Source organism: Myotis brandtii, unplaced genomic scaffold, assembly GCF_000412655.1.
Source record: "Myotis brandtii unplaced genomic scaffold, ASM41265v1 scaffold582, whole genome shotgun sequence".
Classification (NCBI taxonomy): Eukaryota; Metazoa; Chordata; class Mammalia; order Chiroptera; family Vespertilionidae; genus Myotis; species Myotis brandtii.
Genome location: NW_005370187.1, coordinates 952,907 through 971,105, shown reverse-complemented (window position 1 = coordinate 971,105; position 18,199 = coordinate 952,907). Strand labels below are relative to the sequence as shown.

Here is an 18,199-nt window from a genome sequence, read left to right as displayed (position 1 = left end):
GGGCTCATCATGCTTTGAATAATCATTAGAAAAGCGACATCTCTTGTCCCTGATTCATCTTCCTCTTAGGTATCCATATACAGAGACATAGGTTTGATGATGGTGGTGGTGAGATGATGATGATGAGAGCTAGCATGTACTGAGTGCTTCCTGTCTTTTTAAATGCATTTCCTTTAGTCCTTATAAGAATTCTGTTATATTCTCCCTTTTTCCAGATGAGAAAACTGTCAGAAAGGATGAGGGACTGAAAGTTTGTAAAGCTAGGAAGGAACAGTGAGTCCTTATAAGAATTCTGTTATATTCTCCCTTTTTCCATATGAGAAAACTGTCGGAAAGGATGAGGGACTTGACTAAGTTTGTAAAGCTAGGAAGGAACAGTAGGAAGAGCCTACCCCACACTGTCTGACTGCAGAGCCTATCTTTTTAATCTCTGTATTCATCGTAAAACCTGAGACATTTCAGTGTTTTATGTTACAAACCCTTTTTAGTATATAAACTGCCAGGAGCTCCCCTGAGAGGGAATGTAATATAATGAACTGTCAAGTCCTAGAATGGCCTCCCATATCACAGAGCCACAAGTTCAAAGATAGAATTCTGTGAACGGTGGCCTGTTGATGGAACAGAATAGGCTTAATCTGTCATTTTGATCGGTCACTTTTGAGCAAGAAAAGACTGGAGAGGGAGACTCATAAGGTGTCTGACACAGTGGAAAGCTTTCACTCTGGTACCCAGATGAATGAGTGTTGCTCCTGGGAGAGTCACTGACTAGATGGAGAAAAGGAGGTGAAATCAGCCCAGGAGCCATCTGTACACGTGGCCACAGGTTTATGAACCTAAGCTACGAGGGAAGGGATATTCGAAACTGGGTGAAAAGCACAAAGCAGTGCGGGAAGGGGACTCTACCTACCACATCAACTTGAGGGGCATGTCCCACATAAGCCAAGGAGAGAGCACAAGCTACAAATTCAGGCAGCCCTCTCCTCACTTTCAAACCTGGAGTGATTTATTCCTATTGTCCAAAGCTAAGTTTGGGAGTCTTTTTAATATATGTTTATTGATTTTAGAGAAAGGGAAGGAGAGTGAGAAAGAGATAGAAACATCAATGATGACAGAGAATCATTGATAGGCTGCCTCCTATACGCCCCAACTGGGGACTGAGCCTGCAACCCAGGCATGTGCCCTGACCAGGAATCAAACCGTGACCTCCTGGTTCATAGGTCAATACTGAACCACTGAGCTACACCAGCCAAAGCTAAGTTTTTTCTCATCCACAAAGCTAGAACAAGAGAACTGATAAGGCTGCCATGAGGAATAAGTGAAGTAATTCTGAAGATCTCTTCCAATGACAAGGGCTTCGTGAATGCTTAGTGATGGAAATGATTTCACCACCATCATAATCATGAATGTATAACCTTGCTTTGGGAAGGAGAGAGAATTTGGGGTGCCAGGTGAAAAGCTGGAACTGGCCTGTTTGTACAAGTGTTGATGCTCTGGTTTTTACAGAGCTACCAAATTATCTTCGTTCCGGGAAAATTGGGCTGGGCTTGGGGCCAGATGTGCTATATTAGTTCAGCTCCCACCCCCTCCCTGGCCCTACCTCTGAGCAGAGGCTTTGCCCAGGGCTTTACCTTGCTGCTTTTGCATGGTGGTGAAATCCTCAAAGGTGAGTGTGCGTACAGGGGGTCTCCAGAACGCATAAGTCTCCATGATGGCTTCCAGTCCGGTTCTGCAGAGAGAAAAGCCAGTAAAGGAAGTCGTAAATAATCCCAAGAAACACACTGACTTTTTACAGGTCCTGGGTGGTTTTTCTGGCAGGTGGTATATACAGAAGCACTGAGAGACAACAGCACCAGTAAACTAATCAGGAAGAGCACAAGGCACAAGTGACACTGGGTGGCCAGAGGAAGAAGAAGATTATTTGCAAGCAAGTCATAACTATAATGGAATTTCACCCTGACCTTCCTTCAAAGGAGGTTTGGTCCGCATGAGAAAAAGAACAAGTTAAGGTCAGGGTCACGAATATCATGAGTAGACTTGAGCAGAAAGTAGCTACTTTACCCTTCAGTAAAGTCTGTATCATTTATATGAGGTGTTGACGGACATCATTTTAACATAACTATCCAGGTTATCTCAGACATTTTTTGTGTGGATATTACATATCATCAAAACAGAGTATTAGATGGGGTTTCATTTAAAGTTTTGAACACAGCTTCTGATTATTGACTTTTGTTTAGAATTAACTGCTTCTATCTAAGTGGAGGAAAGGAAGTTTAGGGACTATGGAGGAGGGTAGAGAAATGGCATAAGTCACTGGAATATAACATGGTGTCCCTTCCTGGAAAAGACAAGTTTTCCCTCTTGAGATGAAACTTATCGCCCCAGGTAATACATTTCCAGAGTTCTCTTCTGTCTTGCATCCCAAGAGGAAAGTGAGAAGTTTTATTTTAAGTGAGAACAAATATCCTTTTCTTAAAAGTCACTATAAAATACCCTGAGGTTCTTCTCAGATGAGCTGCTGATAAACTGATTGGTTTTTTGTATTGGAACTTCCTCTCTGAACATGCCTTACTTGCACAGTTAACTTTCTCAAGTCTTCTCTGGAATCTTGGAGGCTTTAAATACACCAATGTTGGCAAATCAAACACTGTATTTTTAGAAGAGGTGGGGAGGAGAGGGTGTTGCATGGTGTTTATTAGCTGTTAATCTGCTAAAAGTAGGAATAGAAGACATCTCCACATAGTCACCCTACATTAATGTTGAATACAGTACATGAAACTATTTGTAGAGAGAAAGAGTCCAAGCAATTAGGACATTCGAATACTAAGGGGATAGGCAGGTACAGCCACATTGAGCCTTGCTGAATTTAAGAAACAGGACAGGCTGGGTCTTACTGCCTTGCTTTGGAATGTTGTGGCCCATCAGAATATCTTAGGGTTCCCTTTGGTGGCATGGGAGGCTTACTATAAATGACGAGCTATTTATTGTTTGACCTCCTCTATTTCATTCTTCGTAAGAACATGTATCAATGATGGTAACAATATTAGCTCAAGAACAATGAACAGTCCCTTTTCATTTCACAATAAGGTGATAGAAGACTGTGAAGTACCAATAACACTCTGATAATATTTCCAATATTATTTTTATTTAAAAAAATAGAAAATTAACTATTATTTCACTTTCATAACAGGCAAAAAAAACCTGTGGCAAATTTATTGATATTTTTATTTAAAGCAGTCAACTGTATATAGGATAGTGACCATTTAGCATTTATCCAAATCTAAAATCCACCTGAAAGACTGAGTTCCAGAATCATAGATTTAAAAATGGGAGGGATGTTGGGTGTCACCCTATGATACCATTTGGATGGTTATCCAGCCTCTGTTGGAGTATTTCCCAAGGGAAATACTCAGTTTTTTAACAGATCTATTAGAATCTATTTATGTACTCAAAGTATATCTCTTTGTAGAAAAATTAATCATATTTGTTCACTGTATGCCACATCTTGTTTGTCCTCAAACCTCATCATTAAGCTTCGTTGGCTAGATCTAATTGTTAGAAAATATAGCTCTATATATCAGGATTTGGTGAAGTGCCATGGCAAGATAAGCATTAAATAATTCACCTCTCTCACTACTAGCGTGTTTGCTTGGGGATCTCATGGGGTTTTTTTATGTCCCGGTGCTTAGCACAATGCCTGTTACTTGGCAAGATCTCAGTGGTATGAGTCATTATTTCATGAACTTTAACGCGCATTCAGTTTCAAAGCCTAAAACTGAGAGGGGGAAAACTTGATGTAAAATCAAAACTCTGAAGACAGAAGGAATCCTCTAGCACTGGAGATTTGGGAGTCATTTCTATTGATTACGCCTTTCTTGACTCTGGTTTCCTTCGGTTTCTTCCATTCCGGTCATGGCATTTCTAACCTTCAACAGAGTCTGAGTCCCCTTAGCCGAGGCCAATAGTTCCACCCTCATCTTCTTACAAGAGTCCTTGCCAACCACTTATTTACATCTTCAGCCATTTGGATGTCTTTTCAAAGTTTATCCTGTGTAACTCATTGTTTACTTATTCATCATCAGTAAACCCTATTTTTTGCAGAATTTTATCTCAAGGTCCTTAAATGTGAATTCTTTGTCTAACAAATAAAAAAAAGTGGTCTTAGGTAACCACATATCATTAACATGTTCCACATGGTGAGCCACTCTGGGTTTGTTGCACACCGGAGACTGATGTCATCTCTGAGGTTTCCAATCAGAGATGATCAACTTGGCAAGTGTCGCCCTCTTGCTTACTTCTCCCTGTTTGCTCCAGTGACAACAGAGGCCATACCCAAACCCTCTTTGTTTAGTCCTTTGGCTGTAATTACCTCTTTGATTTCCAGGCCTTGTCTTTTTAGACTTTTCAGTCTGCCCCTTGGCCAAACCAACAGAATGTGCTGAAGAGGAGGGAGAAAAGGAAAGAGAGGAAGCAAGCCAAAGAGCTCTTTTCCAAATTGATTATGCCTTGAGATAACTGATTTGGAAAAATAGCCAGGCTGTAAAGAAATATTCTTTCAACCTTCTCATTCAAAAAAGAAAATGCTGGGGCCATCCCTTTGGAGTTCAGCAAATATTTGACAGTTATAACAATTACAACTACATTCATGAGCCTATTAGGTAGCACACCAGTGCATGGTTTCTGCTTCTTTTCTTGAGATAAAGAGCTGCTTTTTATGTTTCTTCTATTTATTTCCTCTGTAGTTCTTCCTTCTGACTCTTCCCCCATCTTATTTGCTGATAACGTTTTCTTGAGATAAAGAGCTGCTTTTTATGTTTCTTCTTCTATTTATTTCCTCTGTATTTCTTCCTTCTGACTCTTTCCCCATCCTATTTGCTGATAACAAAGGGAACATATGCTAGGAATTTGATAAAACCATTGGTTATCTCTCAATAGAAGACAGTCAAGAGCTAAGGGAAGTCTACTGATCAGGATCTTGAAGACATAAACAAGTTATCAACCAGGAAACAATTATTCTAAGTTTGGAGATATTAAGGTAAAAAAGACACAAGATCTTTTACCCTTTAGGTGTGTTCTTTTCAACAAAAAGAGCACACATAAATGACTATTTCTGAACTGTGATAAATGCTACCTACAGTGGAGTTATATAGATGCCATGGAGCACTGAGCAAGAAGTACTTAATATGCCTGAAAATTCAAGGAAGAATCCATAAAAGGCCAGTTATTTAAGCTTCATGTTAAAGGGTACTCAACAGTTTTCTCCACAGACAAGAGGCAGAAGAGCTTTCCTAGTGAAGTTAACAATATATGCGAAGACTTGGAAGTATGAAAGAGAAGGCATGTTCTGGGAACTGAAAATAATTCAGCAAGATGGGGGTGGGGGGATGTGGGAACCATAGATAATTATTCCATGTTAAGTGCTTGGATTTTATCTAATGGGTAATACTGTGTCTTTGAGCTTCTTTCCTTTTTCTTCTTGTTCCAACATTTGAAAAGACACAAAACAAGAACATACTGTTCTTTCAGATCTCATTACTGTATCTCAACTTTCTAATCCTCCCTTGGTCCACCAAGGTGAGGTCAAACCTTCCACGCATCCTTCTCCTTTGCTGGATCTGGAATCAGCTCCGACACCTAGATAGATTCCTCAGAGTATTTGTTGTGTGGGGATAGTCTTAAAAGACCTCCCAACTAGAGGTCTGCAAATTGGCAAAACAAAACAAGCCAAAATTCAAAACTGGGCTTTAGATGCTACAAAAAGTATATCTACATGATGAATTGGTTGTCACTGATGTGCCCTATAATGATTTGGAAAAGCAGGTAGATGTCCAATGGACAAATGCTTGGAGTTGAGTTACAAGTGTTTCTTACACAGTGATTCCAACTTGGGAACCCTGTCCCCTTTGAGTCTGAATAGGTAGCAATGGCAGTCCATAGGGAGTTTTCACTGCCTCAAGAAGTACAATAAAAAGCAATGAAAACATAAAGCAAGCTAACTAAAATACTAAGTTTCTTTGCATTTGACTGGAATGGTCTAACTTTACTTTGGTAATACTGACCCTGGACTCCAAGATGGTGTCAATCATACAATTGAAGGAGAAGAAACTAATGGATATCAAAATACAGGAACTGCCAAGCTGGATACTGATGTGGGATTCCACCCCTGAAGGCATTGCTGGAGTGTTTCAAAGAGGTTACTACCAGAAGAAGAAAGGGAACATTGCTGAGCTTTCTATGGTACTGGCAGCTTATGTGTTTTTGAACTACTGCCGTTCTTATAAGGAACTCAAATATGAGCACTAAGCAAGTACCACTGAAGAGGGCCCAATGTGGAGTCCACATTCCTGATCATGACCTTCTCCCAGCACCTCTGAATCCTTTCATATTGTAATGAACACCTAATGAAAGATGACTGGTGAAAAAAAATTGGTAATACTAAATCACATGAGGGGCAGGTTAGCATCGTGGTTAAGAGCACACGCTCTGGAGCCAGACTGCCTGGGTTCAGATTGCAGCCCTGCTGCTTATTCATGCCAACTTGGCCACATTACATCACCTCTTCATGCCTAAGTCTCCTGTCTGTAAAATGGAGGTCATGATACTACTCCTAATTGTTACCTAATAAATGCAGATTGATTAGAGACAAAATATATCAAAAGGAGAGAAAACAATGAAAGCTTGAGCACCATTGGTCTAACTCAAGCAAAAGAAATCACTCCAACTGCTTAGGTTACAACCTGAAACAAGAGAAAACCTTCTTACTTCACTGGAATTCAAAACTGTGTCCGCCCTCTGGCTCTGGACTGAATGCGGAAGGATCTGTGTGTTACTTAATCCCATTTCTTACTCTCTCCTCCAAGAACCAAAAACGTGTCCCTCAAGCCTCTGTAGGCCTCATTATCTTGCAGATATTTCAGTCTCCAATATGTTAGCCATTAAAAAGACGTCACTCTGTTAGATGACACCATTGCTGGGCAAGAGCCATAGATAATAAAACAGCTGCCAACCTTCCTTGGCAAATCCACATGGCCAAGAGGACAATGGTGGAAAAGGTTCATGATGGAGGAGGGGGAACAAATAACAAGGCAGAGAAAATTGTTAAATACCGTAAGCCAGGGGATATGATGAACAGCTCTGGCCTGGGTGACTAGGAGGAGTCTGGCAGGAGGCAACTGCCAGAGTCCAGTGCTGGGCCAGCTACCTTGAACTGTAGATGCAGCCACGCTGGCCAGAGAGGGAGTCCAGTACTGATTACTCCCATAGCTCAGCTAAATGTTACCCATGCCAGGGATAACAAAAGAGTATGCACAATCTACGGAGGCTAGAAAGATTGCCAGGAAAGAGCAGGAGGAGATTGGCTGGAAAAAAATACAGCCAATGACTCTAGGGAGGACAAATGAAAATACAGAAATTGAAAGTGAGACACTTGGAAAGTCATGCTTTTGAAAATAGGCAAGTGGTTAGCTCATTGGCTCTATGCTGGCTACGTGAGCCTTCAGGAGCAACAGGGGACTGGAGGTGGACAAGGGCGAAGTTGTCTGTTGACTGGCAAGCAGTGCCTAGCGAGGAGGGTGACATCATTCTCTGGATGCTGTCCCTGCTGGATTTGCAAATTCTAAACGCTATTATCTTACTGTACTCAGTTTTACCATCAGTAAAATGGGTAACACTGTACCAGTACTGATCAACTCAGAGATAAAAGTGGATGACTTGGACCACAGATACTACATGAAATGATTATTACTATGTATATATTTACAATTTGAATGACTATAAATAAATGCATGAGGTTGAACTGTATAAAATTGCTGATATTTTACCATAGTAACTTTATATATTCAGTTTAATAGTTAAGAGTGTAGACAAGATTTGAGATGCTTGATTATAATAGAGAACTCTACTAACCAGTTGTAATGGAGATTCGCCCTGCACCCCTCTTCCCCCGACTCCCAACGAAAAGCTGTTTCTTGCAGGATATAAGCAAAGATGAACTGGCCCAGGGCTCATTTCTAGATGACTTTTTCTTTTCCTGTCTGTGAACTTCAGCCACTCTAATTCCTCATCTCACAGATCTCTTTCTAGTTGCACACTCGACCTTGAGTGGGTGTTATGAGGAGGGGCTAGACCTTGACAAGGGTTCCTGTCTGTGCTCAGGGAGATGGATTCTCCCTCTATGAACATGGCCTTAGGATAGTAGCTGCTTAAGAGCGGGGCAGGGGAAAATTCTTTACTCCCAAATATTTCCTCACCACCAGTAGAGATTCCTTTCTTTGGCTTAAGTATGAGCCTCGTTATGCATCCTCTTCCAGCAAACAAATACATTCACCCCTGTAACGCATTTAATGGCTCCATTTTTAGATCACCATCCCCTGAAACAATATGCGAAGGGACGTTAGGCACCCGGACGGACTGCCACCAGCCAGTCACATTCCCAGCAAACAACAGTGCTGGCCAACAATTAGCTCGAACTCAGATTGCTTCCTACACCTCATCCTGCAGACCCTGTCGCTTTTCAGTGAGGGGCAACCTATTAAAACTATTTGCCCATATAAACCAACCTCCCCATCATTCAGGGCCTGCCACCAGCTCCTTTCTGATGTGGAACTTGAGTGTCCTGGTTCAAGCCTCCACAAGTGAACCCCTTAGAAAAAAAGATACCCTCCTAAAGTATTCCAATTCCCTGAACTACAGAAGGGCCACTCCACCTGGGACCTCTCGTGGTGCCAACAGCACAGCTTCTGGAGCGCCAGGCCAGCTAGGAGCATGTGGAGGAAACCACGTCACGAGAGAGCCCCCCTCTGCAGTTGTCTTAGACGCAATGATCCTGGAAGTCAGGGTAAAGTACAAGGTCAAAGGCAGGATGGAGGCTGTTGACAGAGGAGGACCCAGAGTTGTGGACTTCATGGCACTTTTAAAGCAAGTTCATAGAACCTCTCAGTCCCCAGACATATCAAAATTTCAATCCTCTCCTTTTTTATGTATGTGTTTGCTTTGGAGGAAGTCCCTGGGAATTATATGAAATTTCCCAAGCTGACTTGGGCTTTCTGGAAAATCTTGGCAGCCACCCTAACAACAAAGAGGCTCTCACATCAGATGTGTGCCGACAGCCCCAGGAGCCCTCTCTTTTCTGCTCCTCCAGCTGCCCCCTCCCAGCGCAAGGTCTGTGGTTACAATGCTCCCTCTAGCTGAGCATAGTGGACTGTCCAGGCATGTTGACGGACGCACCTCCTACAGCTGCTTCTGGGCCATGACACTCAGAGCGAAGCCTCTTCTCTGCAGTTCCATGACCTTTGTCTTCTCTTTGGAACAGGCTTCCCACTGGGGTGGCAAACCCCCAAAGATGTAATTTTACCTCTCAGTTTGCTACTGACCTTTCTCAACCAAATCGTACTGTGCTTGGGCGCAGCCCCTGGGACCCCTGCCTCCCTGGGGCTCACAGACTCTGAAACCTACTGGGTGTCCTCCTTTTCCAGGGAGCCAGGCAGTGCAGACACGCCCCCACTATCCAGAGCCAGCTCAGCTGGCCTGAAGGGCAGGGAGTGGGAGGGGTGGCTAATCCATAATTAGGATAAATCAGTGTCTCACAGCAGCGGTCCATCTCAGATTGGAACCAAAATTGCCTTTAGGCTTTCAAAATAAGCCTATTTATAAATTCATTCTCTCTTCCCTTCTTATTTGGTCCAAAGCTAGCTCCCCATCGGCCTTGGTTGGGGTAAGGCTTTCTCGCTCCAGAGTTCCTGGTTTTTCATTTCTCTGCCACTCCCTAGCTGTGTTTACTGTTTTGTACTAAACAAACAAGTATTATTTTACTCTGTATACATGACTATAGGAAAAAAAATCTAAAAATAGAAAGCTGAAAAAGGTAGTCTTATTCCAAGGAGCTTACATTCCAGCAGGGGGCAGAGTCCTAGAACCCAGAACACAAGAAACAGTCATCTCAAGCTAAAGGAATCTACCTCCCGCCCCCCACCCCCAAACAGGAGGGTGTTACTGTCTCCTCCCAGGAGGAGTTACCTCCCAGAGGTAACACTGGAAATTGGGTCCTGGGGCTAGATCTGATTAAAGGTAAGCATGTATTGACCCACTCCCCACCCAAAGCCAGATTTAGACCACATAATTTCTGAGAAATCTAGGAGGAGGAACAATAGAAGTAAATAAAATCTTCCACCCATTGCAAAGACCATGTCTGGAAGCAAAATCAGTGAGGCTTTCCACTTTGAAAGGCCCAGATGACTACTACTCTTCCCCACAACACAAACACACGCACATGCATTCACATACATGCACCCACACAAACACACATGTGTCTTTCTGGTGGAGACTTCTCATCAGGGACCTAGTTACATGCAAATGAAAAAAAGTTGAAGCTTCGTAAGTAGAGTTTGAAGGGTGATGACCTTCTCACACCAGAGTGTGAATGACGATTCCTAAAGAAGTAGGAGAACCACGACAGGCTCCAGTGATGGTGACACCACAGGACTGACACCGTGGACTCACTGAGGCTCCCCTTGGGGTTCTGGAAGACCCCATGAATATCACCTCTTATCCTTATTTGAACTCAGAATAATTTCCAAGAAAGACCTACGAGTCTGATGCAATGGAGACCAAAATAGCAGTTTGACTGTTGGCAAAGGTGTCTGGAGACTATGGCATAGGCATGAAGGCTGAATGAGTGGGCTAGAACTCCACTGAAATAAGCTACTCCCCCAAACTGTGGGCCTCTTCTGCTGGGTTTACCATACAATGGAAAGAGCCCAAAAGGCCAGCTCTCTGCAGGCAAGCAGGTCCTGAAGGGTTCCTCCTCCCAGACTCGGCAATCAGATCAGTTACCTTGGTTCCCATCGAGGGGAAGGAGGAAGCGATGGGGCGAGAAGCCAGAAGTATTTCTCCATGGATATCTCTTTACATTGAAAAAGGAAGAATGGGAAATAAGTATCCTCATCCTGGCTACCCTCAGCGGGCACTGCTGTCAGCCCAGCCACAGGACGATGTGCTGCAATGAGAGGCTTACTGGCCCACAGACTGGCACGAGGCATCTAAAGAGACTATCAGGCGGCTGTGTCCTCCTCATCCTTCCTCTGACACTCCTCCCTTCCTGGGCCTCTGCGTCGCGCTAGGATGGGTTGAGATCAACAAACCTGAACGTGTTTTGGTTTGAGGTTTGGCAAATTCTGGGACTCCAAAGTATTCCACAAATGTTTTGTGTTCTGCAAAACCAAAAAACATTGGCTGAGCGCTTTCCCCCTAATTTTTAAGCCCATGTGTTTTGAAAGGAAATGTAATCCGTATGTTTGGGGTACATTTATATGCAACTCGTCAAACCATGCTCGTCTGTATGAGTCATTCAATGTCTAAAAGGCCTGGGGAGGATCACAGATCATAAGAACTCTGTTAGCAGGAGAAAGGCAACAGATGAGGCACCGGTTGGAAGGTGACAAACTGGGCTCTGATGTTGGCACAAACCACCAGAAGATTTACAGATAATCCTCTAGATCCTCTCCCATCAATCCCTCCCATCTGCACAATGGCATTAATCATTCTCGCCCTCATCAGATCCTGCAGGCAGCTAGTGATAATTAAATTGTCATAACCGGATAATTTGGAGCTTTTCAAAGAGAGAATATAAGGGCCACAAGTGTATTTTAGTTCAGCTTCCCAGAGCGCTGGGAGACAAAAATGGTTTCTACCTTTAATGAGCATCCTTGCCCCATCATGACACAGGTTTTTAGTGTCATTGTATCGCAGTTTCACCTGCCAGCAAAGTTCAGCCTGACTTCCTGCCTCTATTAGGGAGCCCCTTGTTTACAGGGGTGCAAAAAGCAGATGACAAAGTCCTGGGGAAATAGACAAAGATGGGCAGAGTATATACAGGTTTTTAGAAAATAGGAGGTTCTTTATCTTTAAATAGGTAAAGGTTTTTTTGGAAAAAGAATTCTATTCTCCATACCTGTTGAACATAAAATAAGTCCAATGTCAATCGTTGGCCTCATAGAGCAGAAAGTGCACGGGTTTGGAAGTCAGGGAGACTTGGGTTTTAGTTCTTGCTCCAGCTCTACTGTGTGACATTAGGAAAGCTGCTTAAACTCTCTGAGCTTCAGTTTCCCTATTTGTAAAATACAGGTTGCTTTGAAGATTAGAAGGAACGTAAGTAAAAGGTCTGGAGCACAGTAAGCATTCGGTCACAGATAACTTCTATAGTTACTAATATTACTTAAAACAGCATGCAGGTTTTAGTGGGACTTAATGAGATATTTCCAGGCTAACATTAGGAAAGCTGCTTAAACTCTCTGAGCTTCAGTTTCCCTATTTGTAAAATACAGGTTGCTTTGAAGATTAGAAGGAACGTAAGTAAAAGGTCTGGAGCACAGTAAGCATTCGGTCACAGATAACTTCTATAATTACTAATATTACTTAAAACAGCGTGCAGGTTTTAATGGGACTTAATGAGATATTTCCAGGCTATGAGGAAAATCCTATATAATAAAAGCCTAATATGCTAAGTGTCCAGTCATCCATTCAACCAATCAAAGCATAATATGCTAATGATATGCTAAGGCCACTCAACCGCTTGCTATGATGTGCACTGACCACCAGAGGGCAGATTCTCTGACCGGTAGGTTAGCTTGCTGCTGGGGTCCAGCAGATTGGGCCCTGGAGCCTTCCCATGGTCCCTTCCCAGGTGGCCAACCTCCCATGTCCCTCCCCAGCCCCCAATCGTGCCCAGGTGGGGTCCCTTGGCCTGGTCTGCATCCTCTGGCAATCCGGGCTGAGGGACCCCCTCCGAGTGCACGAATTTCGTGCACCAGGCCTCTAGTAAATAGATAAAGCACTGAAACGGGCGATTGAAGACTGTAGTTCTGCTTTCCTGGAGTCCTTACAACGAAGAGCAGTTCCCCAGGCAGGACAGGCAGTTACTGAACAGTAGACATTTACCAGCCATAAGAGCAGACACAGGCCAGGGTCCCATGATGAGTCAAGGTCCCTTCCAGCCCACTGAGGAGGCAAAGGGACCTCAGGACTTGAACTGAGATGTCATCACAACTTCATAACCAGAGGCAAATGCTTCAAGGTGCATGGCCTTATTCTTAAGTCCATTAAAATGTGGCTCCAACCCCACAGCCCAGCTGTAGCTCTGGTCAGTACAGCCTATCTATTCAGATTCTCCGTTCAGGTCACGTCTCTGACAAACAAGGATTCCACTAGGAAAGTAAAGCAACGAAAGAAAAAGAAAAGCTCTGGATCTCCAAGAAGAAAATAAACACAACAAATGCCACTGGTGAGGCAAAAAAAAAAAAGGAAAGTACTTGAATAACTAAAGACGGTAGGGCTGGTTGGGCCCTGGGCAAATACAGTTGTGTCTAGAGCAGAAATTCTTAACTGCTGTTCACAGACCTTTTCGAGAATCTGAAGAAAGCCGTAGACCTCTCCCTGGAAAAACGCACACCTGCTCATCCGCACACGATATTATTTACAATATTTGGAAACACACAGAACCCATGATGTCCATCCCTGGACTCCAAGTTAAACATCTCCAATACCCGAGGCTTCTTTCTGAAGGGCCAGCTTCTATTTTGAGCTCCAATCACTAACAAGGTCCTCAATATGCCCAAAGAGCCAGCCCAGGAAGGGAGGCAACAGGAAATAGCTCCCACGCATCTTCTGTGACCTGAACAGGAACTAGAAACTCATTGTGAGGAAGAGGACCATCCCTCTGAACTGAAATGAATAGGGATTCGTTCTTCGTTGGCTATGTTTTGAAAACAAAGGCTTTTGTCTTATTTTAAACAAAGAGCCGTTGAGCAGGAAGGCATCTGGCCTGGAGTCCATATGCCTGAGTTCTCGCGTAGCTGTATCACTAACTAGTTGCCTGACCTAAAACATATTACTCAATTTTGTCATCTGCAAACTGGAAGTTTAAGAGGGCTTTTACTTTATTCAATAGATGGGACCTTAAGAAATTCTGAGGTAAATAAAATTATATAGAAATCTAAATGTTTTTACATATATGATAAGGATCTCATAAAAACTTTCATAAATCATTTTGTAAAGGAAATAATCACTGACTTTTAGCATAAATCTGGATTCTAATATGTGCTAGCTATGTAGTTCATGGAGTGATTAAATATAAAACTAGTTCATCTGACAACTCTTGCATAGAAAATAGCAAAGATAACTCCTGGCAATTTATATCATTCCAATGTAAAGAAATGCCCCCAATTTGGAAAATGTCTTAACACTAAAGTAAATAGTGATCGCAAAGCCTACACACTTTATGAGACATGAATGTCACATTTGCTATTTCAGTGTGGTTTGTGTAAAGTGACATTTTCTGATAGAATAACCTTAGATCAATCTGGTTTCCCTGGCAATTTCAGTTCTCTCTTAACTTTGTGGATAACAGGTTTTCATTTTAGAAAGGAGGTATTTAGAGAGAAGAAAGAATTAACTAGAAAAATACCAGAGTCTCCAAGGCCATTTACAACAGGAGCAAATAGTTCTATAAACGTCAATAATTCCTAAGAGTTTCACTATATAACAACCTAATCAATGGTGATGTTAGGGCACCCAGAGAGGTGCTGCTCTATAAACTCTATTTATTAAAGCAGAAACATCTCATATGTTTTCATATTAATCATTTCAGAAAAATGGTTAATTTTTTAACACCGTTTTACCTCTTAAAAGTAATAATTGTGTGAAAAATTTTATTTGTCCACAATTCCTTATTTCCTGATAATGAAAAATAGATGAAATATCACTGTAGGTTCTCTAGCCACATATAAATGTGTAACAGAAAAAGTAATCTTTTGATGATAATAAATCACCAAAAAATTTGTTTTGCTTTAAGTGCCTGAATTACCAAGTATGATGTAGAGGAGGAAGGACTTGATCTGCTATTTTAGAGTGTTTTACCAACCAATCTGGATAATTCAGCCTTTAGAGGGCAGCTTTTTCATTCTTGGATCAGCTATCTATTTGTCTTTGCACAGTGACATGCAAGTGTTTTCCAAAAAGCAGGAGCCAAAGGGGTGTGGTTGGAATAACATCACATATAAAAGAAGTGTCAGTGAGTCTCTTTCCCAATTCTTACCTGTTTCTTCCAGAATCTCTGAATCCTTTAGCAAAAGGGTTTCGGTCAATTTTTAATCTGGTGATCTGGAAACAAACAAAGAAGCATGAATTATATTTTCATTAATGGACTTCTTTTTTGGTTGCTCCTAGAAAAATAAGAAAAGGCACTCTGTTAATAACAGCTAGTGTTGTTATTTCATTTCCTTTTAGTTGGAGCTTTAAATGAAGTTGATATAGGACTAAGGCCTGGCACACAGATGTCCGACCCACCTGACCCTCTTCTCCCTAAAAACAAGGTTTTTCCCAGTATGAGTCCATAAACTCTTTTTCATTCACTTTTGTTGCCCCAAAATGGTGATAAAGGTATTGAAATGGAAAACTGGGTCCATGGTACATGATACACAGGAGGCCCCTAAAAAGTGGTTATTGAATGAGTGAGTAAATGAATAAGTGAGTAAGTGAATGAATAATGAATGAATGCATTCAGCCAAGCCAATCAGGAGGAATCACCAAGACAACCTGCCTCATCTGAAGGATCCAAATAATTGGCTGCATTACCCATTTTACTTAAGTTGTGTCTTCGAGCCACTAGGGATTATTTCTTTGATGACCTGAAATGGTCTCATAAAAGACACAAGAAGTAGCTATTCTTTTGTCAAGGCTGCACCCAAAGGAAAAGCTAAAAATGTGTGACTTGAAGGGGGCAGAATGCAACATATCTCATTCAATCTCCAAGGCTTATAAGAGAATCAGAAGAAATAGAGAGGCAGTTTCATAAGGCTGAGCACACGCAGCAAAACAACCATGTGACCCAGCTTAAACAAGTCCTTAGAAGCTATCTGGTCAACCTCCACTTAGTGCATAAGCTCCTCTCTATCATTTCCTATCCTAGTTCTGTCAGTCTCCGCAGTGGTTGTATGCATTGTCCTTGTGCCTCTAGACTAGAACAAGCCTGACCAACAAATTCCATATGTGCTCTAATGTTTCTGCTTTCAGCCTTGGTCATGGGATGCATTTTGATACCTTCATGTCTGAACCAGATGTGAATGATTCTCTATATTGAAACAATAGAGACTTAGGGGTGGAGGCTGGGGAGCTCAGGAAAGGAGGGAAGGCATGCTCAATGGAAAGTCATTCTAGAAATAAGAGAATCTCATTATTTGATACCATCTTTTTCTGATAATTGCAGAACTTATCGCTGGGATAGTTCCAGTTCTTTCCAGTGTTGCAAATCTACTCAAGACCCTCTTCCATCAGAGCAGAATTTCCCAAAGCCACAGTCTTTAAAGGACTTTAAAATGCAATGTGAGATTCTGATGAAAAAAACTTGAAAGTACCTGTTATTTTCCCCCTCCTCAACATTCCTTGCCTCTAGAATGACATACTAATAATGTAGCACTAAAAATGCAGCAAAAACAATTTTACATGTATTTTATAGACCAGAGCAGGAGCCTGAAGCTTCGGCTTTCCAGCGTCTACTGTCTGCCCTCTGAATACTGAATTGAGTTTAAAGACTGTCACTGCATTCTGTTCTTGACTTAAAAATCAGTTCTTTCTTCCTCCATAATCCACAGCAATAAACCACACACCATATTTTCTTTTCAAGTCAGGGTTATAATATTTTATTTTCTCTTTCAAGTTGGCTTATCCTATCCGACCCATTTATGATAGGGGTTTATGATATATGATTGTGCTGCTGTGTTTCAGGGACCTCCACAGACCTTTGTAAATATAACGACAGTCTATTTCATGGGCCTGGTAGAAATGGTTGAAAACCTGTTTCACACAATTCACTGGATCTCAGGCCAAGGGGCCTGTACAGAAGTTTAATAGACAAATGCCACCAAATGTTAGGGAAAACAGCATCTCTATACTTGTTTCAAAGTTTTTAATGTGAGATTCAGAGAACTTCATGAGGAGTGTGGTTGTGCTACTCATTACTGATTTATTATCAAGTGCCTTTTGTGTGCAAAGCACTGTGACAGGTAGTGCAGGTGGCAGAATGGTGGTCAGTACATGGCTGTTACTGTCTTTCCTTCCAACCCAAGGAGCTTATAATCTAGGAAAGCAGACGTGCACTAATAATTACAATGTAAAACAGAAAGTGATTGGGTTTGCCATAAAGCTAGAGTGCTGTGAGTGCTTAGAGAATGTAGGGATTATTCCAACTTGAAGTGCTCCGAGGTCTTAGGAGATAACATGTGAGATGCATTTGAGTGGTTCATTTTCAACCCTACTCCATCATTACATTTATCAATTAGACCCTAATATGGTTGTCTGTCTGTATCACCCCACCTTAGACCAGGTCACCATCATCTATTGACTAAACTACTCTAACCTTCAGATTGATCTTCCTTCTTCCCTGTCCAATCTCTTGTTTAAACAGCAAACGAAGTGATCTTTGTTAGCATGTAATTGGATCATGTCATTCTCTTCAGTGACTCCCACTGTACTCCATGCCTGGCCCCACCCACACTCTGCTACCCCTGGTTCATAGGCTCAAGCCCACTGAGTTACTCTCAGTGTTGGAATGTGCCAAACTTTTCCTGCTCAAGCCCCTCACACTCACTCTATCTCCAGAAAAAAATGCTCCTTTCTGTATTCTTCACATAGCTAACTCCTCCTCCTAAGTCTCACTCTTAATGTCATTTCATGAGAGAGGTCTTCCTTGATCACTCCTCCAAAATAGCATGCTTCTACTACTTTTTTAAAATATATTTTTGTTGATTTCAGAGAGGAAGGGAGAGGGAGAGAGAGAGAGAAACATCAATGATGAGAGAGAATAATTGATTGGCTACCTTCTGCATGCCCCCCACTGGGGATTAAGCCCACAACCTAGGCGTGTACTCTTGACCAGAATCAAACCTGGGGGTCCACAGGCAGATGCTCTATCCACTGAGCCAAACTGGCTAGGGCCTGCTACTCTCTTTAACTGCACCCTCTTTAATTCAGTCTTTACTCTTAACCTAGTTGGCAATTGTACATTTATTTTTTTTGTTCACATATTTACTAGTTATCTCTCCCCCTGCTCTACAGGTAGGAACCCTATCTATTTTATATACATTTTATTAAGCAGGATCTAATATGACATGCTATTCATGCTCAGTAAAATATTTGTTCAATGAGTGAATAT

The 18,199-nt window shown here is 42.0% G+C and overlaps 1 protein-coding gene across 3 annotated transcripts in view; it reads right to left on the bottom strand.

The window, feature by feature from the left end:
- Positions 1-18,199, bottom strand: part of TBX15 (T-box 15) — a 52,976-nt gene that overhangs the window by 10,884 nt on the left and 23,893 nt on the right. For all 3 annotated transcript variants that reach the window (XM_014550109.1, XM_014550110.1, XM_014550112.1), the window contains exons 6-7: positions 15,086-15,150; positions 1,629-1,726 (exon numbers count right to left, since the gene is read on the bottom strand). In XM_014550109.1, the coding sequence (XP_014405595.1) occupies positions 1,629-1,726; positions 15,086-15,150 (163 nt within the window). The remainder of the gene's footprint in view (positions 1-1,628; positions 1,727-15,085; positions 15,151-18,199) is intronic.